Genomic DNA, 20,922 nt, shown 5'->3' with positions numbered 1-20,922 from the left:
CCGACTTCCCCGGGGCGGTTCCACTCCTAGGCATGCACGGCAGAAAGCAGGACTCACGGGGTCTCCAGCATCACCCTGCAGACACACGCCATGGTGCTCAGACAGTCAGTGGTGTCCTCAATCGGGAGAGTCTTGTTCTGAAGGGGGAGGAGGAGAGAGAGAGATGATCCTTGCTGCTGGATGCACTGCAGAGATGCGGCAATGGAGCAGCTCTGCTGCATCCCCGTGCCCCCGTGCATCCCAGCGGTAGGTGCTCCTGCCCATTCTGGTGTTGCCTGCGCTTGGTACTTACAGCCTGTCCCTGAGGACACAGGATTTACATGGAAAAGGATGCCATCGGTGTGCTGGCTTCATAGGGGCCTTCCAAGGCTCCCACCCTACTCTGTCTCCCGGGGTGAGTCTCGGTGGGCCAAGCTCACCGCAGTTCTGTTGACTTCAGTGGAGTCCCACCAGCAGAACTCGGGATATTGTCCCTTGATCTCTCTCTTACCCCATTTCATAGTTTCATCGTTTCTAGGGTCGGAAGGGACCTGGGTAGATCATCTAGTCCGACCCCCTGCCATGGCAGGAAAGAGTACTGGGGTCAAACGACCCCAGCAAGGTGTGCATCTAACCTCCTCTTAAAGCCCCCCAGGGTAGGAGCCAGCACCACTTCTCTTGGAAGTTGGGTCCAGACCAGCATTTCTCCTTGCTTTTGATTTTTCCCACCTTCTTTGGAGCTCACTCACCTCAGAGACAAACTTGGTTGTGGCGTTGCTTAGAGTTTTAAGCATGGGTGTAGCCTCTGCGTAGAAGAGAGACATCCTGTTGGCCATTTCATTGTTCACTTCGCTCTCCGCGTCTAGCTGCAGGACATGAAATGAGGATGACTGGCAGCCCATGGGCTGGAAGCCCCTGAGCTCTGCCCAGTCGACCCTACAGGAACGTGTCGAGCAGCCCTAGTCTTGGCATCGCCACGTTTATGTCTTTCTAGCCCGCCACTGGCACAGATGAGCCCAAGCTCTGCGACCCCGTCTCTGAAGCACGAGTGATAACATGGGAAGTATTTCACCCCTTGGATTCTGCCCGCGTCCTGAGGATGTTCCCAAAACATGGGACTTGCCTTGGCTGACTGCTGCCACGTTTGGCCAGCCCTCTTCAGGGATGGGCCCTCACTGCAATGGCATCCTGCAATGGGGGCACTGCCATGCAGAAGTCCTATTGCCGTGCTGTCCTTATCTGGGTTGGACAAACTGCAGCCCAAGTCTCCTTCAGGTTTGTTCAGCCCGAGGAGACATCACCAGACAAAGGGAGTGAACTCCGTTCGTTCTGTGCCTTGCGCTGCAAGAAACCCGTCTCTGCTCCTGCTGCCCTAGACCCCAGTGCTCGGTTCAAGATCCTTATTTCTGCCAAGCACCTTGGGAGAGCATCCAGTGGCCACTGCCAACCTGCAAGGCTTTTTCATTGCATTATTCTAGCACATGATGCGGTTTGTGGCTTTTTGCCCCAAGGGGCAGCAGGGTCAAGACGTTTCATTCTCCATCCTTGGTTGGTGCTTGGCTCCATTCCTACCCTGCCGTGCCAACGTAGCGCAGCTAGTGCAAGGGCCAGCAGCCCCTTACCTGTAAATTGTTAATGCGATTTCGACTGATGGTTCTTCTGTAGTAGCTGAAATCATTCTGGATGGCAGGGTTGGTCATCTGAAGTGGAAGAAGACGAGAGGAGATCTCAGGGACAACCAATGACTTTTGGTAACAGTTCTGTTAGGACTGAACGCTAATAGATCTGAGCCTATTAAATGGCTTTGGATGCAGCTTTCCAGGAGATGCTTCGAAGAAGGAGGGAACAAGGCACCGAGTGGAGTGGAGTGGAGGAAAGCGCCCTGCTAACTTGGGCAGGAACGGCCTAGAGGACTTCATGAAGACCACACCTATCTCCAGGTTCAAAAGGGATGCCTGGTGTGACTCACCCTTCTCCTGTGTCAGGGAAAGCGCAGCTAATTCACCAGATGACATTAGCATCCATAGGAAGACCCGGCCAGGGACCGCCAACTCCCCCAATGATCTGCTCTGACGGGATGGCGTCAACCTGGGCGCCACTGACCCCCCGCAGGAGATTACGAACGCCTGCCGCACACCTCACCTTCTCCCACCCAGGCGGCAATGTGAAAGGCCTCGTGGTACCTTGAGCTCGTCGAAGCTGAGGGTGAAGTGTAGGATTTCTGCAAACTGCTTTGCTAGGGCTTGCTCTCTCTCCAGGTGCTGAGTCGGGGCGTAGGGCGGGCTGGTCAGGGCCTCCAGCAAGCTCCGCAGAGCGTTTTCTGGGAACGGAGGAGAGGGAAGTGGTGCCGCGTTGTAGGCTGCGTGGTCACCAGCTCGCCCAGCCCAAACCCCCGGCCCCTCCTCGTGCCCGGCTGGCAGCAGGTTTGATTCCCGCTCACCGAGACGGAGAGAAAACTCGTAGAAGCGCTTCAGCTTTGCCACCAAGGGGCACACGGCGTTCCAGGCTTTCTCTTGGAGCTGAAGATCATTGGGATTTTGGATGGCCTGTGGAGACGCGAGAAGACGACACCCCCCGTCGGAGCCTGCCCTGCTTCCTGGCTTTCCCGCCAGCCGGAGCAGGCCCGGCGGTGGGGTCTACCTCTCTGATCTCCAGTCCCGCGCCGGTGTAGGACTGCAGCTCGGCCAGGATGGCCTGTGCCTCCTCCAGCACCGCGTTGACCTGGTTCCACACGGCCGTCTCCGCCTCCGTGGGCTGAGCATCTGCATGGAGAACCGCCCCCCCGGAAAAGGCAGCGTTTCAGAGCGGGCCTCCAGCGCGGCTGGGTCCCCCAGCAGCCTCGGAGCCAGGGAAATGGGCCGGCGTGTCTGGGGAGCAGGGGGGAGCTGGAGAAATCCCCCTCCCTCTGTCCGGGGGCACGAGATGTGCTAAGGGGGAGAGCGCGTCCCCCCGGCGAGGCCGCGCCTTGGCACGTGGCATGGCCCAGCCGTGGGGCCCGGTGCCAGAGCTCGTGGGGCACTGCCCGTCAGGTGTGAAGTTTCTCGAGTCCTGGCTGGGCTCTCTCGGCTGGTCCCTGCTCACGCCCTGGGGGCTCCAAACAGAAAATAAAACACGGGGGACAAACCGTGGAGGAATGGGACTGAAGAAAGGGGTCCTGCTGAGAGCCCCCCCACCAGGAGAGGAAGCCTCCATCGTCTCGGCCCGCTCCCTCCTTCCCCTGGCTCGCTCCCCAGCCGAGGGAGGGGTCCAGGACCCCCTTCCCAGGGGCTCAGCTTGGATCCCATGGAAAGCCCAGAGCAGGTCCTACTGGGCTCAAGGGAGGTGCAGCACATAACACCGGGGGAAGGTGAGACGGGAAGCGCGTCTCCCCTCGGGGATCGGGCCGAGCTCTGCCTGACGGGGCCCTGCTCCAGCCGGCCAGGATCCTTGATCCTCGCCGCAGCCGTTCTTCCCTGGGCAGGGCTGCAGACCAGGACTCGGCTTGTCTGCACAAGCGGGGATTTGCTGTTACGGCTCCCCGGGCAAAGTCGTCCCAGCAAAGCACGCTGGTGGCACAAGGGCTCTGGAGTCTCTGCCCCTGTCCACATGGTTCAGAGATTCGTGGAAGTTAGGGGCTGGAGGTCATCGGGTCCGGCCCCGCGCTCAAGGCAGGGAAGCCTGCTGGGGTCAGACGGCCCCGGCGAAGCGTGCCTCTAGTCACCAGGATGGCTCTGTCGGCTACGGGGGAGGTATTTTCCCAGGCGTCTGCGTGGCCCGGCTAGCCCCAGTCGCGCCCATGCTAAGTGCTTTGTGCGTGCAGAAGTGTCAGCAAGCGTCGCAGCGCGAGCACACGTCTACCAGCAAAGCGGGGCTTGTCCCAGGGTAACGTATTCCCGTGTGCCAGTGTGACTGCAGCTACACGAGGCAGCAGCACAGCTCCCAGGCAGGACCCCCCGCCCCCTCCCCACTCCTGGCTGGCAGAGCTGTGCCAGGAGGAGCCTGCCATGGTCTCTCTGAGCCCGTGCCAGGGCCGGGGGGCTTCTGGAGGCAGAGGGATGTTCAGGACACCGGCTTCTGGTCGGACCACGGTGTGCTTGTCTGTGCGGTTTGGGCAGAGCAATAATCAGCAGATACCAAGGATGCCTGATATGGGTTGAGACTGCTCTGGGGAGAACTGCGTCTTACCCGCAGCTCCGAAAACCCCAGGCCATTGCTCTGACTGCCCCGTGGGAAACCGGCCTTTTGAACCCATTACAAGGACCCGATGCGAGGGAAGGGAGGATGCCAACCCGGGCGGCGAATGGCCCAGCGAGAACAAGTGTTTCCGGGACGGGGGAAGGTGGGGGAGGACAAATGCTACGGGAGATATACTGATCCGGCAACTCAAAATGACGTGAACGTGAAAAAAACCAACACAAAAAAAAAAAAAAATTAAAAAAGACCCAAATCAACAGAATAAAAGGAAAAGAAAGGAAAATAAAAATCCCATCTCACTTTCAAAGTCAAGGAAAAAATTAGGGCCTTGGTCAAGCTCGTTATAAGTCAACACTTTAAGAAGGTTCCCCATGTGACACCTGCAAGAGAAGAGACAAGAGGGAAAAGCGTGATGGGTAGTGAGGTGGCGGGCATGGAGGAGGCAGTGGCAGCACTAGACCGAGAGCACCGTCCGGCGGCAGGAAGGACCCCCTGGTCGTGGAAGCACCCAGATCGGTGGCTGGTGGTGACCCCGTCCCCTCCTGAATCCTTGTGACCGCACGTGAGACGCGCCGCTTCGCCGGCTCCGTGCCCAAGGCAGCGGGCCAGGCAAGGTTAATAGCTGCGCATCTCAGTGACCGGCACCGGAGGCTTGTTCGAGCCTCCTCCCCAGATCTCTCTGGCGGCTGGGCCCAAATGTGGCTCGTGTGAGGACGCCCCTACGGTCTCTTCCTGCCCTGGATGGAGGTGAGCGCTGGCTGATGGGACGGGTGACCGACAGGAACAAGCAAAGCGAGGGAGGGAGCCGCTGTTCTCCAGGAATTAGGGCAAATTGTGTGGCCAGTCCCAGGGCGCCCTGCAGCCCCACCGCTGTTGGCTGGGGTTATCCAGTTGCATCTCCAAACCAGCTCGGGGAGGCATGTAGGGAACAGGGTGCTGGGAGCCTGGGCTGTCCATCTGCACCCCCACCCATGACCGTGTGGGTGTGAACTGCAGCGTGGCTGGGACCATAACCGTGTCCTGGAGCAAACCCCAGCCCTCGAGGCGGCAGCAGCAGGGTGCAGGGCCCAGCTGGCCTGCTAGAACGAGGGGCACCCCTGAAATGAGTAGGTGACAGGCTGGAAACTAAGAAGAGAGAGGATTTTTTTTTTCGTGGAGTTTGTTGCCACAGGAGGCGGTGGAGGCAGCTAGCGCAGCCAGATTAAAAAGGGAACCGGATAAATTCGGGGCTGGTGGATCTCGTAATGGCCATTGAACAGAACAACTGGAGATGTTTCCTCTGGCATTTCTAACCCAAGACATGGAAGGGAATAGGGGATAACTTTCTCTAGAGTATCTGGCACGATGCTCGTGCCAGAGACAGGACGCTGGGCAGGATGGATCACTGCTCTGATCCAGTGTGGCGTGTGCTGTGTTATAGGGGACCGGCTACAGAGGCAACCAGGAATAGCGGCTCGAAAGGGTGACCTTCGCAGGACTGTCAGCTCCTCTGTGCAGGCGGCACCGCAAGTGCTTCAGAGCTCTCTGGGGGCCTATTTTGGGATCTCCTGGGCCATAGCTGAGAGGCTGTGGTGAGCTAGGCCCTTGCGTCTCCTCCCCTGCTTGCAGGCTGCTGGGTGTGAGCCGTGCTGCTCTCAGGCTATTTTTACACCCCTGGGGTTTGATGCTCCTCTGTGACTCTGAAAGTGCTTCCCGGGGCGGGTGGGGAGAGGCAGCCGGTGACGTCTGTCCTGCTCGCTCTGCTCTGCAGCCTGGTGCCGAGAGACTCTCGCCCGGGGCTGGCTCTGGTACCGGTAGCGGCCCAGCCACGAGAGCCTGGAGCCCGCCGGGAGCTTGCTCCCCTTCCCTCGGAGCTGGACTGCTACTGCATTGCCCCCGTGCAGCTCGGGTGCCTTTGCAGGCTCCTTGGCAGCTCTGGCCGGGCTCTTGACCCCGCTCCCCTCAGCCCAGCTGGATTTTTGGCATGGTCTTTTGGAAGTGATCCCAGACTCCCTCTGCTCTTCCCACATCGCCTTCCCCCACCTCGCACCTGCCGCCTGTTCCCTGTCCCGGGTCCTACTCCGTCTCCCCTCTGGGACCTCCCTCACCTCCCTGCTCCTAATTCTCTTCCCCTGCCATCCCTTTCCGAGCAGTGCAGCGCGAACCCAGGGCTGCGCTGACCCTGGTGTAAGCCAGGCCCTGCTCCCCTAGTAGAGAGCAGCCTCTGCTGTACTGCTCCGGCGACAAGGGCCGCTTGGCTCCTGACAGCAGCGGGGTATTCCCTGCAGCGTGTGTCCAGAGGCTTCGGGGAGGAGGTTACAGGTGTGGGGGAACGGCGGCTGCACGGCCCTGGCGATGACCCCTGGTCCCTGCTGTCTTGTGGGAAAGCACTGCCTTGCCGACTCATGCCCATCACCTCTGCTCATCCGTCACACCCAGACAGCAGGGACCCCTGCCCCCGGACCAGACGCCTGCCAGCACCTGGCCAGGCCAGCTCGGGGAGCTCTCGTGCACTAGAGAGCTAATATGCCTCCGCTTACGCGTCCCAGGGCTCTGGGAGCGGGGGCCGGGGTCCCTGCAGGCTTCTGCAGAGACTGCAAATGCCCGCGTTCAGGATGCCCCTCCAGGCCTCACGGACAAGGGGCACAGCCACCCTCGGGGCTGCCGGGCGAGTCTGAGACCTCCGGCATCCCCTCCGGGGGAGAGCTTTCCGCTCCCCGCTGCGTCCCTGCTGGGGTGGAGATGGGATGGGATGGGCGGCAGGGGCAACCGGGTAAGAGGGCCTCTTTGCATCCTTCCCTGCACTGACATTCAGAGACCGTCTCCTCTGGCCCGGGAGGTGGCCCCGTCCCAGCCCCGGGATGTGACAGAGGCTGATGAGGCCTGGGTGTCCCCCCCACCCCACCTTGCAGCACGTGAATTTATCCTTCTCTTTCGAGAGCAGCGGCTCCTCCCGCCAGCAGCCACAGAAATCCCCCCGCCCTGAGCACGGGACTTACTTTCGAAATCCAGGAAAAAATGAGGACAGTTTTCTAAATCTTTGCCCAATACCTTTATCAGGTTGCCCATGGCCAGCAGACCTGAGCGAGAGAAACACAACAGTGTGCAGCAGCGCAAGCAGGAGAGGAACAGCGCGACCCGCGCCCGCCCCTGCCCTCGCAGGCTCCTCGCGCCTGCCTGAGACCCCTGCCTGGCCCACCCGCTGGCGGACTTACCTGCGAGTGCCCGGCGGGTGGGTCGTCCCTCTCCAAACACCTCCGCGTCTGCTCTCCTTCCCTCCCTTCCCAGCTAGGGGCTGTGGGGCGTGCTAGCAGGTGAGAGGCAGGCGAAGCCAGGCATGTCACGGGCCGTGGCACGGCGCGTCCCCGCGGGCTGCGTGCGCCCCCCTCGCGCTCCGGGGATGTGTGTGTACGCGGAAACGCGACTGCTTCCCCCCGCCCTGACACATACTTCTGTTTTTCTATTTTGGAGGCTGGAAGGGAAGCGGCGAGCTTATACTGCGCCTCGTGCTTCCTGTGCGAGCTGCCGGCTGCCTCGCCACCCCCCGAGCCTTTCTCCTTATCCAGAGCAGCGGCTGGAGCCCGCCGGCCTCCCATGCAGGCGCTCACCTCTGCTCTCTCCCACTTGCTTGGGGCTTGGTCTGCTGGCGGTTTGAAAACCCTCCAGGAGGGCAGAGCTCCCCCCTAGAGCCCAGCCAGCAGTCCGGCTGGGCCTGGAAAGCCCCTGCCCCTGTAAGCACAGAGACTCTGCACTTCCCCAGGCAGCTTCTGGGAACCCGCATGGCACGGTTCCACGAAGGAACCGGGGCCAGGCTGGCATTCATCTCCTCGGGGCCCACGCTGACTCCAGGCGCTCAAGGCACTGCTCTTTATGGGCTGTTATCCTCCCCCGTCAGGGGCGGGGGAAGTGAGAGGCGAAGTAACTTGCCCAGGGTTACCGAGCAAGTCGGTGGCAGAGCCGGGAGCTCTCCTGACTCCCAGGCGTGGTCTCTCTTCCCCTTGGCAGGGCTGCTCCTTGCCCGAGCCACCTTTGGGACCTGCCCAGTTCAAAGGGTGCGGCGCTGACCGACCCAGAGGGACCCTAGCGTGACTTTGCTTGGCAATGTAGAGGCGGAGAATAATCCTGTCTCCAGCGAGAGGGCAGCCCTGCAGCTGGCAGGCTGCGGGTCTATCGGCCGAGGCGTCGGCGCTATTGTGTGAGGCACTGGTGAGGCCTCGCCTGGACATGGGTCTGGTCACCCACAGTCAAGAAAAATACGTTCAAGCTAGAGCTAGCACAGAAGAGGGCTGGGGGGAGGCTCGGGCCTGGGAGCCAGGCTCAAAGAGAGCGAGCTCCAGGAGCGTTGCCTTGTTGGGCCTAGAAGCCAGGGGCTGAGTGGGGACAGCCTTAGTGTCTACAAAGGCCCCGCGGAGGGGAGAGCACGTGAGCACCGCTGGTGTGAGAACAAATGGGAATAAACTAGCCACGGATTAAATCCAGGCTGGGAGCTAGTCGCCACGCGCGGGAGGGTCTGGACGACACTGGAAGTGGTGCCAGGCCAGTGCCTGAATGGGACTGCACGACGCGGTGCCTGTTATGATGGCAGCAGGCTGGATCACCAGTGCTTCCCCTAGTGGAAGACCCTAACCCTCCTCCCACTGCAAAGAGACCCCCGTGAGGTCACAGCCCAGGGTCTCATCCTCTCCCTGTCCATTTGCTGTCTTAATTTCCCTCTTCCCCAGGCATTGCCTGCGGCAGAGACCCCAAGGCCCTGGGTTCCCTTTATACTCAGGGGGCATCTCGATGCTCTGCCCTACGCAGACAGACACTGGACCAGCTACGGACAGGGCACTGGGGCCCCTGCTGTGCCGCTCACTATGGTGTTTCAGCTGGGCACAACCAGGCCTAGAGCCAGCACTTCTAGGGAACTTCCTAATTTCTGGGCCCGTGGTGCAGAAGGGAGCTCTTCCTGAAGCGACTCAGGCAGCTGGGAGCAGGGTTTCTGCTGCTTCCCCTCCGGCAGCGTTCAGTGCAATGAAAACACGTTGTCCACATGTCTAGGCATCGCTTGCTGCCAGCATGGGGCTTGAGGGCACTCCACCCAGCGCCCGTACCCTGCATCTCCTGCTGGACCTAGGCTACCTGCGAGCTCCCCGGCGGTAAATGCCCTGTCTAGCGCAGAAGCCGTCTGCGTGGCTGTGAGTTGGGCGTCTGTTGTCTTTACCTTGGTTTCTGATGCTTCAGTGACCTCTATGGCAGGAACAGGGGCTGTATAATACTCATAAATCACTTCATCAGCTGGCAGAAACCTGCAGAGAGAAGGAGACACAGGGCATCACTGGAGGCTTCCAAGTTTAGACCGTCCGCCTGAGCTAAGCAGTTCCCATCCAACCTGCTGGTGGTGGTGGAGGGGTGCCCTTGCTAGACCCCGGTCCCCGGCTTGGCTGTGGGAGCACCATAGAGCCCTGCTGGGGTGCCCATAGCCTTCCTGGAGGAAGCTAAGAGGTTACCCGCCCAGGGGTCAGCCCCGAGCACCATATCTGACAACCCCATCGCCCCCCGTTGAGACGACGGGCAGGGATGGCCGAGCCCGCCGGGACGTGTCTCTCTCCAGGCTCAACTTTGCCGTCCTCACAAAACCCTTCAGGGGACTGGACGGGCTCGTTTTCCTGCGGTGCTTTCCTATCAGCTCGTTAAATGGCACTGGCTACCTGCGGCCCAGGGCGAAGGGAACCGGAGGTAGCGGCTTCATTGATGGCTCCCTTGCTAGGACTGAAACGCCATCTGCAGAAGGGCTGAATCGCTCTGCCAGCGCTGTAACCACCGGCTCTCCTGCAACAGCCCGGAGGGCTGCGCTTTTCCAGGTTGCAGGGCTGCTGCCTCAGTCTGTCGCTCGCTGTGAGACGGGACAAGAAGGCGCTGTAGCCTGGAGCACCGGGAAGGAAGGCCCCCGCGCCCTTGCATTTGGACTCGGTGCCTCCGATCTGCTTGCCCAGCTAGTTTCTCCAAGGTGCCATTCACGAGCGGTCAGCACAGGAGCCAAGAACGCCTGCCTCGGCAGGGAGACGTCGCTGCTCATGCCCCAGCGGTTAGCGGCCGGCCTGGCACTGCCCAGTACCGTGCCCTTCTGGTAACAGTCGGGCATCTTGAACTAATTGTGCCCGGCAGGCCGACGCTGTGCTGGGAGAAGTGGATACAAACCTCTCTTGCTTTTGGTTTTCCTGCAGGTTTACGGCTTCTCAGCATTGCCGGGTGCCTTAGGTTTGGTGGGAGCACAGCTGAAACCAGCAGGTTCAGCCCAGCTGCCAACAGAAACCTCTGGTGACCAAGCGTGGTAGCAAAGCACTGGCTCGCTCTGGGTCCCGGTGGGTGTTACCAGCCTCGGGGGGCAGGTGATGATTGCAAAAACACAAGCCAGAATCTCTCCTTATCAGCATGACAGGCTCGAGTCTGCGCTGGGAATCAGTAACCCAGGGAGGGCCAGAAGGCAGCCATCTCCATGGGCGGGGAGCTTCAAAGCTAGATCATGATAAGTTAAATGTCAGCCCTGCTGAGCATTTTGGCAGAAACATCTAGCTGCTTCGGGGCTGTGGGTGGACGCTGGCTTGTCCTCCTGGGATTGCTATCAAATGATCCCCTCCTGGACCCCTCTGGCAGGGATCCGTTGAGTCTCAGCAGCGTGGGATGAACGTCGGGCCTGAAACAAAGCTTTGAATGCATTGCTCTGTAGTGCTCAGCACCGTGGGGGAAAGCCGGCCGATTCTCTTTTGCTTCCCCCTTCCGCTCTTGCTTGGCATTATTACGGCTTCCTGCACTCGATGACGACGGTGCGCTATTGCGGCGTGCTTGCCCCTTAGGTGCAAGACTCCCCCCCCGATCTTCTGCTTAGAGGGAGTTTCCCACCCCGGTGCGAGGCGCCGCGTTCCTGGCTCGTAGGATGGGAGAGAACAAAATCTCAGAGACGCCTTGGCGCCCTGGGGCGCCGCAGAGGAGAAAATGCTAAGTGACCCAAATAGAAGAACTAAAGATCTACTCTCGGCACCGTCCTATCGCACAGAGCAAACCGCTGTGTAACGAGGCAGAAATGCCCCGATCCTCAGCTACGTCCTGTCCGGCTCGGGGCGCAGAGGTGCCTCGCACGGCCGGCAGACGGGCTGTGCTGCAGCGAACCACTAGTTCTCTCTGGAGCTCCCCACACGCCGTCCGCGTGAGGCCGAGCGAGCGTGCGGAGCTCGAGCCCTTGGGTTTAAGGAACTGCCCAGAGCCATAAGAGTGACCCGCTCCCTCTCCTGGGGCACAGGCAGAGACGCCAGGCAGGCTGCTAGCGGGGCGCTGGGTTGCGGAGCTAGGGCACGGGCTTAGAGCTCAGGCTTTCTGGGTTCGTTCCAGTCCCGGACGCGAGATCCCTTTCCCTGCCCAAGCCACAAAGCCAATAGTACTTCTTTTCTCCTACATTTTCTCTACCTCAGCTGCAAACTCCTTAGGGCCAGAGTTCTCCCATACTACGCGTGTGCGCCGTGCCCCGACTCACTGCAGCCCAGCCCTGGCCGCAGCCTTTGGGAGCTGCAAATAGTAATGATTTTTAAATCATTTCCATTTGGAAAAATCCATGGTATATTCACTCTGTAGGGGAGCATGGGGCGCACGTACTGAATTGCAGCCGGGAAGCATAGCTGTCTTCTCTGTTTTTTCTCTGTCTCTCCCCTGTTGCACTTGAGCTGAGTTTCAAACTTCATCTGTAATATAATGGATGGGCAGAGGGGGAATGCAGCCTGGAGGATAGATAGTAACTACAGCATCTTTCCTGGTGGAAAAGGATAGGGTTGGGATCCATCAGAAGCTGGGAACTAGGTTTTCTGGACACACTCTTCTGTGTGTCATTATCCTTAAATGCCAAGGAAAAATAGCTCTGGGTTTGTACGGCACCTGACACAGGGATCCGGGCCCGTGTGCATGCAGCAGCAATGCAAGTGGAGAAAAATGAGCTGCTGCAATAAAGCTGGGGGCACTCTGTGTTCATTAGAGTTGGTACACGGACCATTTATGTTTTGTCGGGAATTTTTTCCCCTTCCAGATTGACTGCCGGAGAAGCGTGCTGGAGTCTGGGCTGTCTCAGCGACTCCTCAACCATCTCCTTCAGCCGGCGAGTTCAACCGATGTCTCTCTGCAAACCCCCCAAGCTGGCTCTTTCTGTTTTGTATCTCACCCGTGGGAGCGATGACTCTGCCCTTGGGAACAGCTGCACCCTTCTCTTGATGGGGTAGAGCCCAGCTCACCCTCCGCGGGCCTGCAGGGTGGCGCGAGGAGTGGCACGAAAGGCCCTTTTGCTGCCACCAGCAAAGGCTGAGGGGCGAGGTGCTGCTTTTACACAGTCCCTTCTTTTGGCCTGGCCCCGCCACCCTGCCAGCCAGATCTCCCACTTGGGGCTGGGGGTCCTCACTCCCGTCGTGGTGATGCCCCTTGGCGTCCTGACGGGCACGGTTTGTGCAGGGCTTTCCACGAAGGCACCCGAGCCGCATCCCTCATGGGCAGAGTGGCCTTGCTCCCAGCGTCTCTGTCCCTTATTTGCCTCTATTGCTCTTTATCGCCAGGCTTCGGCGGCATTTGGACGCCGTCCAGCCCTCCGTGGAGGACTCCGTGCCTTGTTACTATCAGCTTTGCCAGCGCTCCAGGCTGACATCTGAGCAGAAGCCTTCTGGGGGAGGACGGCGCTCTATCGCATCATAATATTTAGCTTTCCCCTCCTGTAAACTCACTAGCCAGCTCATCCCCGCAACAGCCGCGGAGATGGGCTTCGTTGGACGGGAGGAGAAGGAGGGCAAGCAAGCAGCACCAAGGCGGCAAAGGGGCTTGCCTGAGGACACCGAGTGAGTAAGTGGCACGGTTTGAGTTCCCGCTCCCCTCCACCCGCTTGTTCCCCTCGGGCTGTGCTGGGAGAGGCGCTGGCACGTCCCTCCACCTCTCCCCAGCCAGACCTCTCTCTTACGAGGCAGCCTGTGCCTTCAGCAAAGCCACCCGGTTTCAGAGGGACACAGCTCACGGGCTGCAGAGCAGTCTGGGCCCGGGGCGTCACTCGGGCTTTGGCTCCTCGGCGCTCCCGAACTGTAGCGGCTGGGCTTGTTCCCCCTCAGCCTGGTGCCTGCGTGGCTTTCCACTCCTTGCCCCGCTTGGGTGTCCTGGGCTGTCTGGCACTGCCCTGACCACAGGCGTGGATCTTGCTAGGACTTCGACTTGGGCTGTCTGGGTTGGACCCTCTCAGGCAGCCCCGGCCCCAGCCCCTGGTCTGGATTATCCTCGGATCCACGCACTTGTCTCTCCCTGCTCCTCCAAGCCGCCTGTGACCCGGTCTTTACAGCCTCGCCTCGCAACCCGGCTACCGAGTTAGCTCGGTGAGAGGCAGCCGGCGGAGAGGTGGGAGGGAAGGCTTGCCCCCGCTGTCCTGCTGAGCTACTTTCCTCCCCTCGCCGGGAGATCCCTCGGGTCGGGCAGCACTGAACCAAGCTCCTGCTGTTCCCACCCCCGAGCTCCCCGGATGCCCTTCTTTTTCTTGCTTGCTTCCTCCGCTCTGTACCCCGGGAGAGTCTGGGTCTCCAGCTCGCTGCCAGGAGCTGATAGCAGGATTCCCTCTCCAGCCTGCTGCCCTGCGGTGGTGAGAAGTGCCTCCTCCCTGCCCCACAGCACCCAAAGCCAGTTTAGTCATTTATTGGGTTTTCCACATCTGCACGAACTGACGGTCTGATCGAATGCTGGGGCTAAACAGAGCCCCGGGAGTAACTCCACGCTGGTCCGGGCGGGTTTGGGCCAGGCATCTATCTCTGGCTCCTGCCTGAACTCCTATTACGGTATTATCCGAGCACCTCGGACGTTTCGATCTTCACGACGCTCCTCTGAAATCGGGACGTTCTGTTATCCCCTTCCGCAGGCAGGCAAACTGAGGCCTAAGAGAGAAGCGGGGGGTTTCTTAGTGATCTCTTTCTATTGGCCCAACCGTACGGCTGGGAGAGCGAAAGGCACCTGGTGTGCCAAAGCTCGTCTGACGTCTCTCCCAGCTGTGCAGCTGGTCCAGGACAAGATACCACTTTTGCCCTACAGAGATTCATCAGAGAGCCTCGAGCTGCCTAGGTGACTTGGAGAGAACTTCTTAACTCTTTTTTCCTCTTCCCAGTGGAAGTGCTGCCCCCCGGACCAAGGGGTCGCTGCTCAGCTGTGCTGGGGGACGAGGAAAACAGGAGGGGATCCATGAGGCTCTTCTCCAGGGCCAGCAACCGGGGTAAGCTCCCCAGAGGAGCTGTGTGTTGCTCTACCTAGACGCCCCGTTTGCTGCACAGATACAGAACAGGATGACGGGCGCTGCCCCGATGTGCATGCCGTCTCGGTCTGAGTCTGGTGACAACCGAGCGTGCAGAAAGGAGGCAGTTTCTGTGCTCACCTGCTGCTCCCACCCTCCTCCTCCTAACGCTGATGGCCTGGTGCTAGGGGCGACTCTTCTGTGCGGCGTCCAGATGGGCCCGGGTGGGGACGGGTGGGTGAAGTGCCAGCATGGCTCGGAGGGAAGCCAAGGTTAACATGCCATTAATGCTCCCCCCTCCCAGTGCCCGCCCTGGTCATGCTAATTCTCCCCGCAGGCTGGAAGCCCACTGAGCGGTGGACATAAGGACTGCACCCAGCCGCAGGTAGGCTAAGATACCAGCCCATACTGGGCGTACTCAATTAACAACCCTCTTAGCCTGGCCTGACCCTGGGAGACTAACTCTGCTCTGGGCATTGCGGGCATAAACCCAGCAGCTTAACACAGAGTAACGCAGGGCGGGATGTGGCCCGCTCCCTCCCCAGCTGGGCACCTACCGACGCTGTGACTCTCTGCTCTTTCTCACCACTTCCCTGTTATTTAAAGCCAAAGCTGGTATTTAACAGACTGCAATTGCTCCCGGCTAATTAACACGGTGCAGAGGGAGGGCTCTTTGGGTTGAGGAGGCCGTTGGTGTTGAGCTTGTATAATCCCTGCCGCGTGCTAGGGATGCCTGGGTGCGGATGGGACTGGCTCGGCCTCTCTTCCAACCCAGGGCAGCTGCCCCTTCTCCTGACAGCTGCCTCCTTAGTGCCTTCAATCTCCTCAGGAGGAGAACAGAGAGCTCAGCCTGTCTCAAAAAGAAAATTAACAGTAGCCCTATCTTCACCCCCCCGGGCCAGTTTCCCCTGTAAGGGGGGATGCGATGCCAGGCTGATAGTCCGCACAATCCTATTATGCAAAAGATCTTGGCCTTATCAGCAACAAAGGCTCTGACTCCCGATTCCAGTGGCTCTCACCAAATAAAACCTGGTTTCATTTAGAATAAATTACTCTGGTGCCTGCCGGGAATTTTGTGCTACTGGAGAATTAAATGTGGTCTTGACAAAATCTTTATGAAGAGACAAATTATTCTCCTCGATGCTGGCACACAGAGACACGGATCCTCCCTCCCTGCGGGCAGATAACAAAACTGATGCAACCATTCCTCGCTTTTGCATTTCCTCGCTGCAGTTGTAATGGGAGTAGTAGCACCCCGGAGCCGGCTCTCAGCTGGTGGAGATCATCGGCACTCCCGTAGTGGCGAGCCGGTTTATGCCAGTGGAGGCTTTGGGCCCAGATATGGCATGATGCTATAATAGATCATCAGTAATGCAAATGTTTCCCATTCCCACGTGCCACGGGGAGCGCGGCCGCATCGTGGAGAGGCTCTTGTAACACACGGCTTGGCATTTCCTGGGGCTTGAACTTCGTGTACAGCAGGCAAAGGTAAGAGGCTGATCTTGCCAGGCACTGAGGGCTTCTTGCAAAGTACTGAGTGGCTCTTGCTGCTGGCTGTTTCGCATGCATGTTCCCAGAGCCCTGAGCAAGATGAGACCCTTGCCGTGAGACCGCAGGGGGAAGGACACCCCTGAGTGCGTCCTACTGGACAGGTGGGCTCAGCTGCCTGCAGGTCTGTGCTTGGGACGGTCCCACCCTGAGGGGAGAAGCAGCAGCTAGACGGGTGGGAAGCTGCCAGCTCTATCATCTCTACTCGGCCGCCGGCGCCCTGGAGGAGCCAGCCGGAGAGAGCAAAGGCAGTGCCATCAGTGCGCATCTCCAGGGTCTCTTGGTGCAAGCATGCTGAATGCAAATCCCTTGACATGTCTCGACATGACCACTAGCATCCTCATGGGCTGATTCACTCTCTCCCGTCAGCTTGGGCAGTGGGTCTGGGCTGGTCATTTTGAGGCCGGACCTGACCCCGTGTGTACAGTGGCCTGTGAGTGTGTAGGGCACCCAGTAGCAATGGCCATGACTACAGGTTGCTGGCTGTACAGGCATAGAGGAGAGGGTTCAGGCAGAGGGAGGATGGTTGCATGGTGATAACCCCACGCTGGTTCTCGCACAGGCCTGGGAGTCAGGAGAACTGCATACATGCAACCAACTTGCTGAGCAACCCCTTCCGGCCTCAGTTTCCCCGCGCCCAGAAAGGATGCAGGATGTGATACGGCTCTGCTGATTTAATGTGCATAAGTGGCGCTGAGATCTTTAGTCAAACAGTGCCATGTACCGCAAGTGCAAGGCATCGTCACCTGTAGTGGGGTCGTGCTTCATTGGGAAAGGGTCACTTCTCCTGGCAGGGGTTTCCTGCCTAAAGACCCACCAGGGTTTCCCCACAGAGCTGACGCTTGGATCTCTAGGGCACCGACCCTGGGCTTCTCCTGTACTGGGAGAAACCTCAAAGCCTCTCCCCTGGAGCGCAGGTTGTGAATGGTTCCCCTGCTACAGGGGACATGGCCTGGCCCCAAGCAGCAATTTGCAGCATCTGGGTATCTCCGGGGCAGCTGCCCAAGAGGCATGAAAGCCACATGCACTTTGCGTATGGCTTTGCATAAATCAGGCTGTCCAAAGTGAGTGCCCGCAGCCCCTCTGGCTGCGCTGTATTTGCATTGTCTTCTGCAGGTGTTTGCCTCCATCAGGTGAGGGTGGGCCTGGGTTGCCTTACTGGTCGTGGTGAGCCAGGCTTTGGGCCCCTCTGCTAGTGGTGTCACCCTGCCGGGTATCGTTCTCTGTTGCCCTCTTGGTTAGGGCGGTGGCCGGAGCTGCAAGGGGAGGATGCTGTTGGAAGTGATGGCTGGTGGCAGGTCCCTGTGCATGATGCAGAGGGCAAGGGCCCTGTTTGAGTAAGATCTGCCTATGGTGGTTCTCCAGGAGGGGCCGTCAGCCAAACTTCTTGCTCTCTCTATATCAGGTAACCCCTTGAGGGGTTGATCTTCACCCAAGCAGGTCTGTGAAGCAGCCCAGCACAATCCCTGCCCTGAGCATGGGAGAGCAAACGCCCTCCCATCTGTCTGCCCATCCTTCTCTCCACCTGGGTACTGTAGGCAGCCTGATTTCACCAAGCCTTTCCCCCCGCACCATATTGCACAGGGGACCCGGGGGATGGAGAAGCTGGCTGTCCAAGCAGTTGTGCTCTCCCCACTCACGGTTCTCCAGTGTCTTGCTCAGAGTCCAGCCAGGGTCTGCTTTCAGGGGCTACACGTGTACAGCACCTCTGGTGCTGCCAGGTCACTCGATCTCCAGCACAGGCCCCGCTCAGCCCTGCCCACATGCGCTGAGCCCAGCAACGAGGGGGCGAAGCTGCTCTCGGGGTGTCTGAGGCCATTACAGAGACGGCAGCCCGAGAGACGGTGCCCAGGGTTGGCATATGTGAGCTGGGCAGGGCGTGTTCGAGAGCAGGTGCCCCGGCAGGGACCAACCTGGAGCTGTCCTGCTGATACATCTCCTGTTCCCTTGCGATTATGGTTGTTACCAGCCCCGTCAGTCTGATGGGCTGCGAAACACCCAGCAGCGCTGGCATCGCCACAGCTGCTCCCGGCATCAGGACTTTCCTCCGTGCCCGGGCTACCTCCCTCATACACAGCCACTACCCTCCTTCTGTGAGACGCGCTTTAATGAGTACTTTGGCAGTGTGGTGCCAGGGTGCTCTGTAAATAACTGGCCCTGGCACAGCCATGCCCAGGGCAGCTAAGCGTAGATGCTTACGCATTCAGGGCCCCTCTGGGCAGGCTGTCCCAGGGCTCTGCCTCTAGCTGAAGAGGCTGTGGTGGGATATGGGCCTGTGAGCCCTATGCACCTAGGCTTGGCATCAGTCAGGGCGATATTTGCTGTCTAGGGAATAGGCAGGCAGGAGCCCGGAGCCCAAAGCGACTACTAGCCAGGGTGAAGTTCAGTTGTCCCTGCCTGTGTCTGGAAGGGCACCATGGCAAGGCTGCCACTGCTTCAAAGAGATGACAGCCATGCCTGAGCCTGATGATCCTGTCACCATGCTGCTGACACGGCCAGCACTGGCTTGCCACCTCTCTCATGGGCACCCCCAGTGATACAAGGGGGCTGGCACCACTGCAAGGCCTTTGTTGGCAATGGCCTGCCAGCGGCACCTTGCACAAAGAGCCAGACTCTCTCCTGGCTTTGGGAGCACACAGGGCGCTTTGCGTTTCTCGGGACCTCCGCGCGTCTGGCCACCTCCGTAGAGCACCCACGCTGCCAGCCTTGCTATGGGTGAAGCCTTTTGCAACTGTCAGCCGGGATCCAGTGGCTGGGTGCATTACAAATAGGCCGTGCCCTAATGGGCGGGTGGTTTTGCCGCATCTTTCCTTCCAGCCTCACCATCTCTTTCCCCCCTTCTCTTCCTCACCTTGGGCTGCAGCTTAGGGATGCTTGTGACCCCACACAGCTTGTGAGCCAGCAAACTGCAGGAATTACAATGCTTGGAGAATCACAAGTTAGCCAGGGCACCCTCCTGCCTCTAATGCCAACAGGTCCTGCGTGGGCAGCTGCCCAGGGAGGGGCTTGAAGCATCTCCATCTCTCAGGGGCCACCAAGACTGAGCAGCGGATGCCTGTGCAGTGCTTTGGCTTCCTGAAATGTGGCCTGAGTGCCAAGTATCTAGATGAAACCTGTGGACTTTGTCTAGACCCTGGGCTGGTGTCTGTGGTGGGTGTCACTGGACCCACCATGCTCCAGAGCTGGAAAGTCACCTCCTGAGGCTGCTCAGGGCACAGCCCCAGCACCTGCTCTCAGACCCAGCACTGGGGTCGAGCCCAGGCGGGTGAATGTTTGGCCCAGGCATGTGCCAATGGATGTGGGTGGGTCGGGGTCTGTCCTCCCCCAGACCCACCACTGAGGGAGCATAGCCAAACTCTGCATTGCTTTCCAAAGTGCCTAGGGCTTTAGACCCTGGGGGTCAGGGCAGATGGAGCGGGGTGGAGATGGGACAGCAGGGCTGTGTATCGCCAGAGCAATCTCAGCATGTCTTAGCATGGCTCAAAGATGCCGTTTGTGGGCTGGCATCTTGCCTTCCTTGCGGAGCTGCAGGTCGCAGTCCTGAGGACTATGGGAGCAGGAAGGTGCTTCCTATGGCAGCATCCTGCCCTCAGAGTCCACATCCCCTTCCCCACTGCCTTGTTGCAGCCTGCTGCAAAGTGGTGAGAGTGGGAGCCAGGCTGCTCTTCTGAAGAGGCCGAGGTGGAGGAGGTGCAAACTGGCCACCGCTTCGCAATGTCTTGCCCGCAGGCAGAGATGCCCATGTGGTGCCACTTAAAAGCCTCTCCGGCTGCCTTCAGGAGCACCGAGAAGCATCCAGACTATGTGGGGCGCTTAGACCTTGGAAACGGCTCACAAGGTGCGCTCGGAGGGCAGGCAATGAACCCCATGCAGACCTAGAGTGGGAAAGCCCATTGTACCCCCTTGCCTGGCTCTTGAGCCTCATCGTGACTTGTTAGTACTTTGTTATATGTACAGCACCTTGCACAGCAACGGCCCGACTCCTGCTGGCAGCCTGTAGATGCAGCCATGCTGTGAATACCTAATACGTGGCACTAACCTGCGTGTCCTACTGAGCTGGGTTGGAGTCTCCCTTTTCTCTGCGTGGTCCCCTGGACTAGGTGGGGCCTGGGGTTTTAAAGGTATTTAGGAACCCCACGGTGCAGCTAGATGCCTAGCAGGATTTTACCGAGGTGCCTAACTGCCCTGGATTTCAGTGGGAACTGAAAGCCCTGGACATGCCTAGCTGCAGATGCTAAATGCCTCCACACAACCCTCCCCCTGGGCCCTTTCCCTCCCACCGGGCCCAGCATGTTCACCACCCACTGCCCCAGACAGGGTGTTTTTCCGTCTGTGGCTCACCGTGGAGTTAAAATAACCTGGGAAGGAGCAACGACCCCTGGGAAAGAGCACCGCTGCTTTGTCAAATCAAAGGCCGGCTCTGAAATTCAGAAGCACTCAGCCTTCAATCTCCAAGGGGCCCTGGGTTTCTTTTGTTGCCTCACTACCTCCACAGGCCCTGTAAAGTGTCTGCCACTCCTCATTAAACCGTAATGCAGCAGCTGAGGTAGCAAAGGCTGCCCCAGCCCAGGGCTGGGCTCTGTTTGAGGCGAGAGGGGATTGCCTGCTCTTTTATTCAGCCCCTGCGGCCGACAAGGGCTCAGCTCCTGCACCGGGTCCCCTCCCGGAGGACACGTCCGGGCTGAGAAAGGGGGACGGGACGGAGACGGCGTGGTCTGAGCTCTTCCTAGAGGGATGTGTGCCCAGGCCGCTGGTGGCTCAAGGGGGCGGGAGGGGCAGGCATGGATACTGTCCCCTTTCCTCCTTTTTGATGATAGATGGTTTTCTCCACCTTTAGGGAACAAAGCAAGGCAGCCACCTCTTGGACAAGCCCGGCAGACTCCCAGAGAGCCTCTCCACCCTAAACCACTCTCGCGAAGCAATCCAGCTCTGTCCTCCTACCGCGGTGGGAGCCCCCCAGCTGGGACCACCGACGC

At 59.5% G+C, this 20,922-nt stretch overlaps 1 protein-coding gene across 5 annotated transcripts in view; it reads right to left on the bottom strand.

Annotated features, from left to right (window-relative positions):
• Positions 1–20,922, bottom strand: part of LOC109318365 (protein FAM49A-like) — a 31,477-nt gene that overhangs the window by 4,579 nt on the left and 5,976 nt on the right. Inside the window, exons 2-9 of one of the 5 annotated variants that reach the window (XM_019547579.1) lie at positions 9,335–9,419; positions 7,131–7,211; positions 2,620–2,741; positions 2,420–2,525; positions 2,163–2,299; positions 1,602–1,679; positions 729–845; positions 58–137 (exon numbers count right to left, since the gene is read on the bottom strand). In XM_019547579.1, the coding sequence (XP_019403124.1) occupies positions 58–137; positions 729–845; positions 1,602–1,679; positions 2,163–2,299; positions 2,420–2,525; positions 2,620–2,741; positions 7,131–7,200 (710 nt within the window). In that variant the 5' untranslated portion in view covers positions 7,201–7,211; positions 9,335–9,419. Of the gene's footprint in view, positions 1–57; positions 138–728; positions 846–1,601; positions 1,680–2,162; positions 2,300–2,419; positions 2,526–2,619; positions 2,742–4,452; positions 4,533–7,130; positions 7,212–7,346; positions 7,596–9,334; positions 9,420–20,922 lie in introns of those variants that run through there. The other 4 variants (XM_019547576.1, XM_019547580.1, XM_019547577.1 and 1 more) reach the window with 4 other exon arrangements.

The sequence above is a fragment of the Crocodylus porosus genome, unplaced genomic scaffold (assembly GCF_001723895.1).
Source record: "Crocodylus porosus isolate Cpor-Errol unplaced genomic scaffold, CroPor_comp1, whole genome shotgun sequence".
Classification (NCBI taxonomy): Eukaryota; Metazoa; Chordata; order Crocodylia; family Crocodylidae; genus Crocodylus; species Crocodylus porosus.
This window is presented reverse-complemented; position numbering and strand designations above follow the sequence as displayed.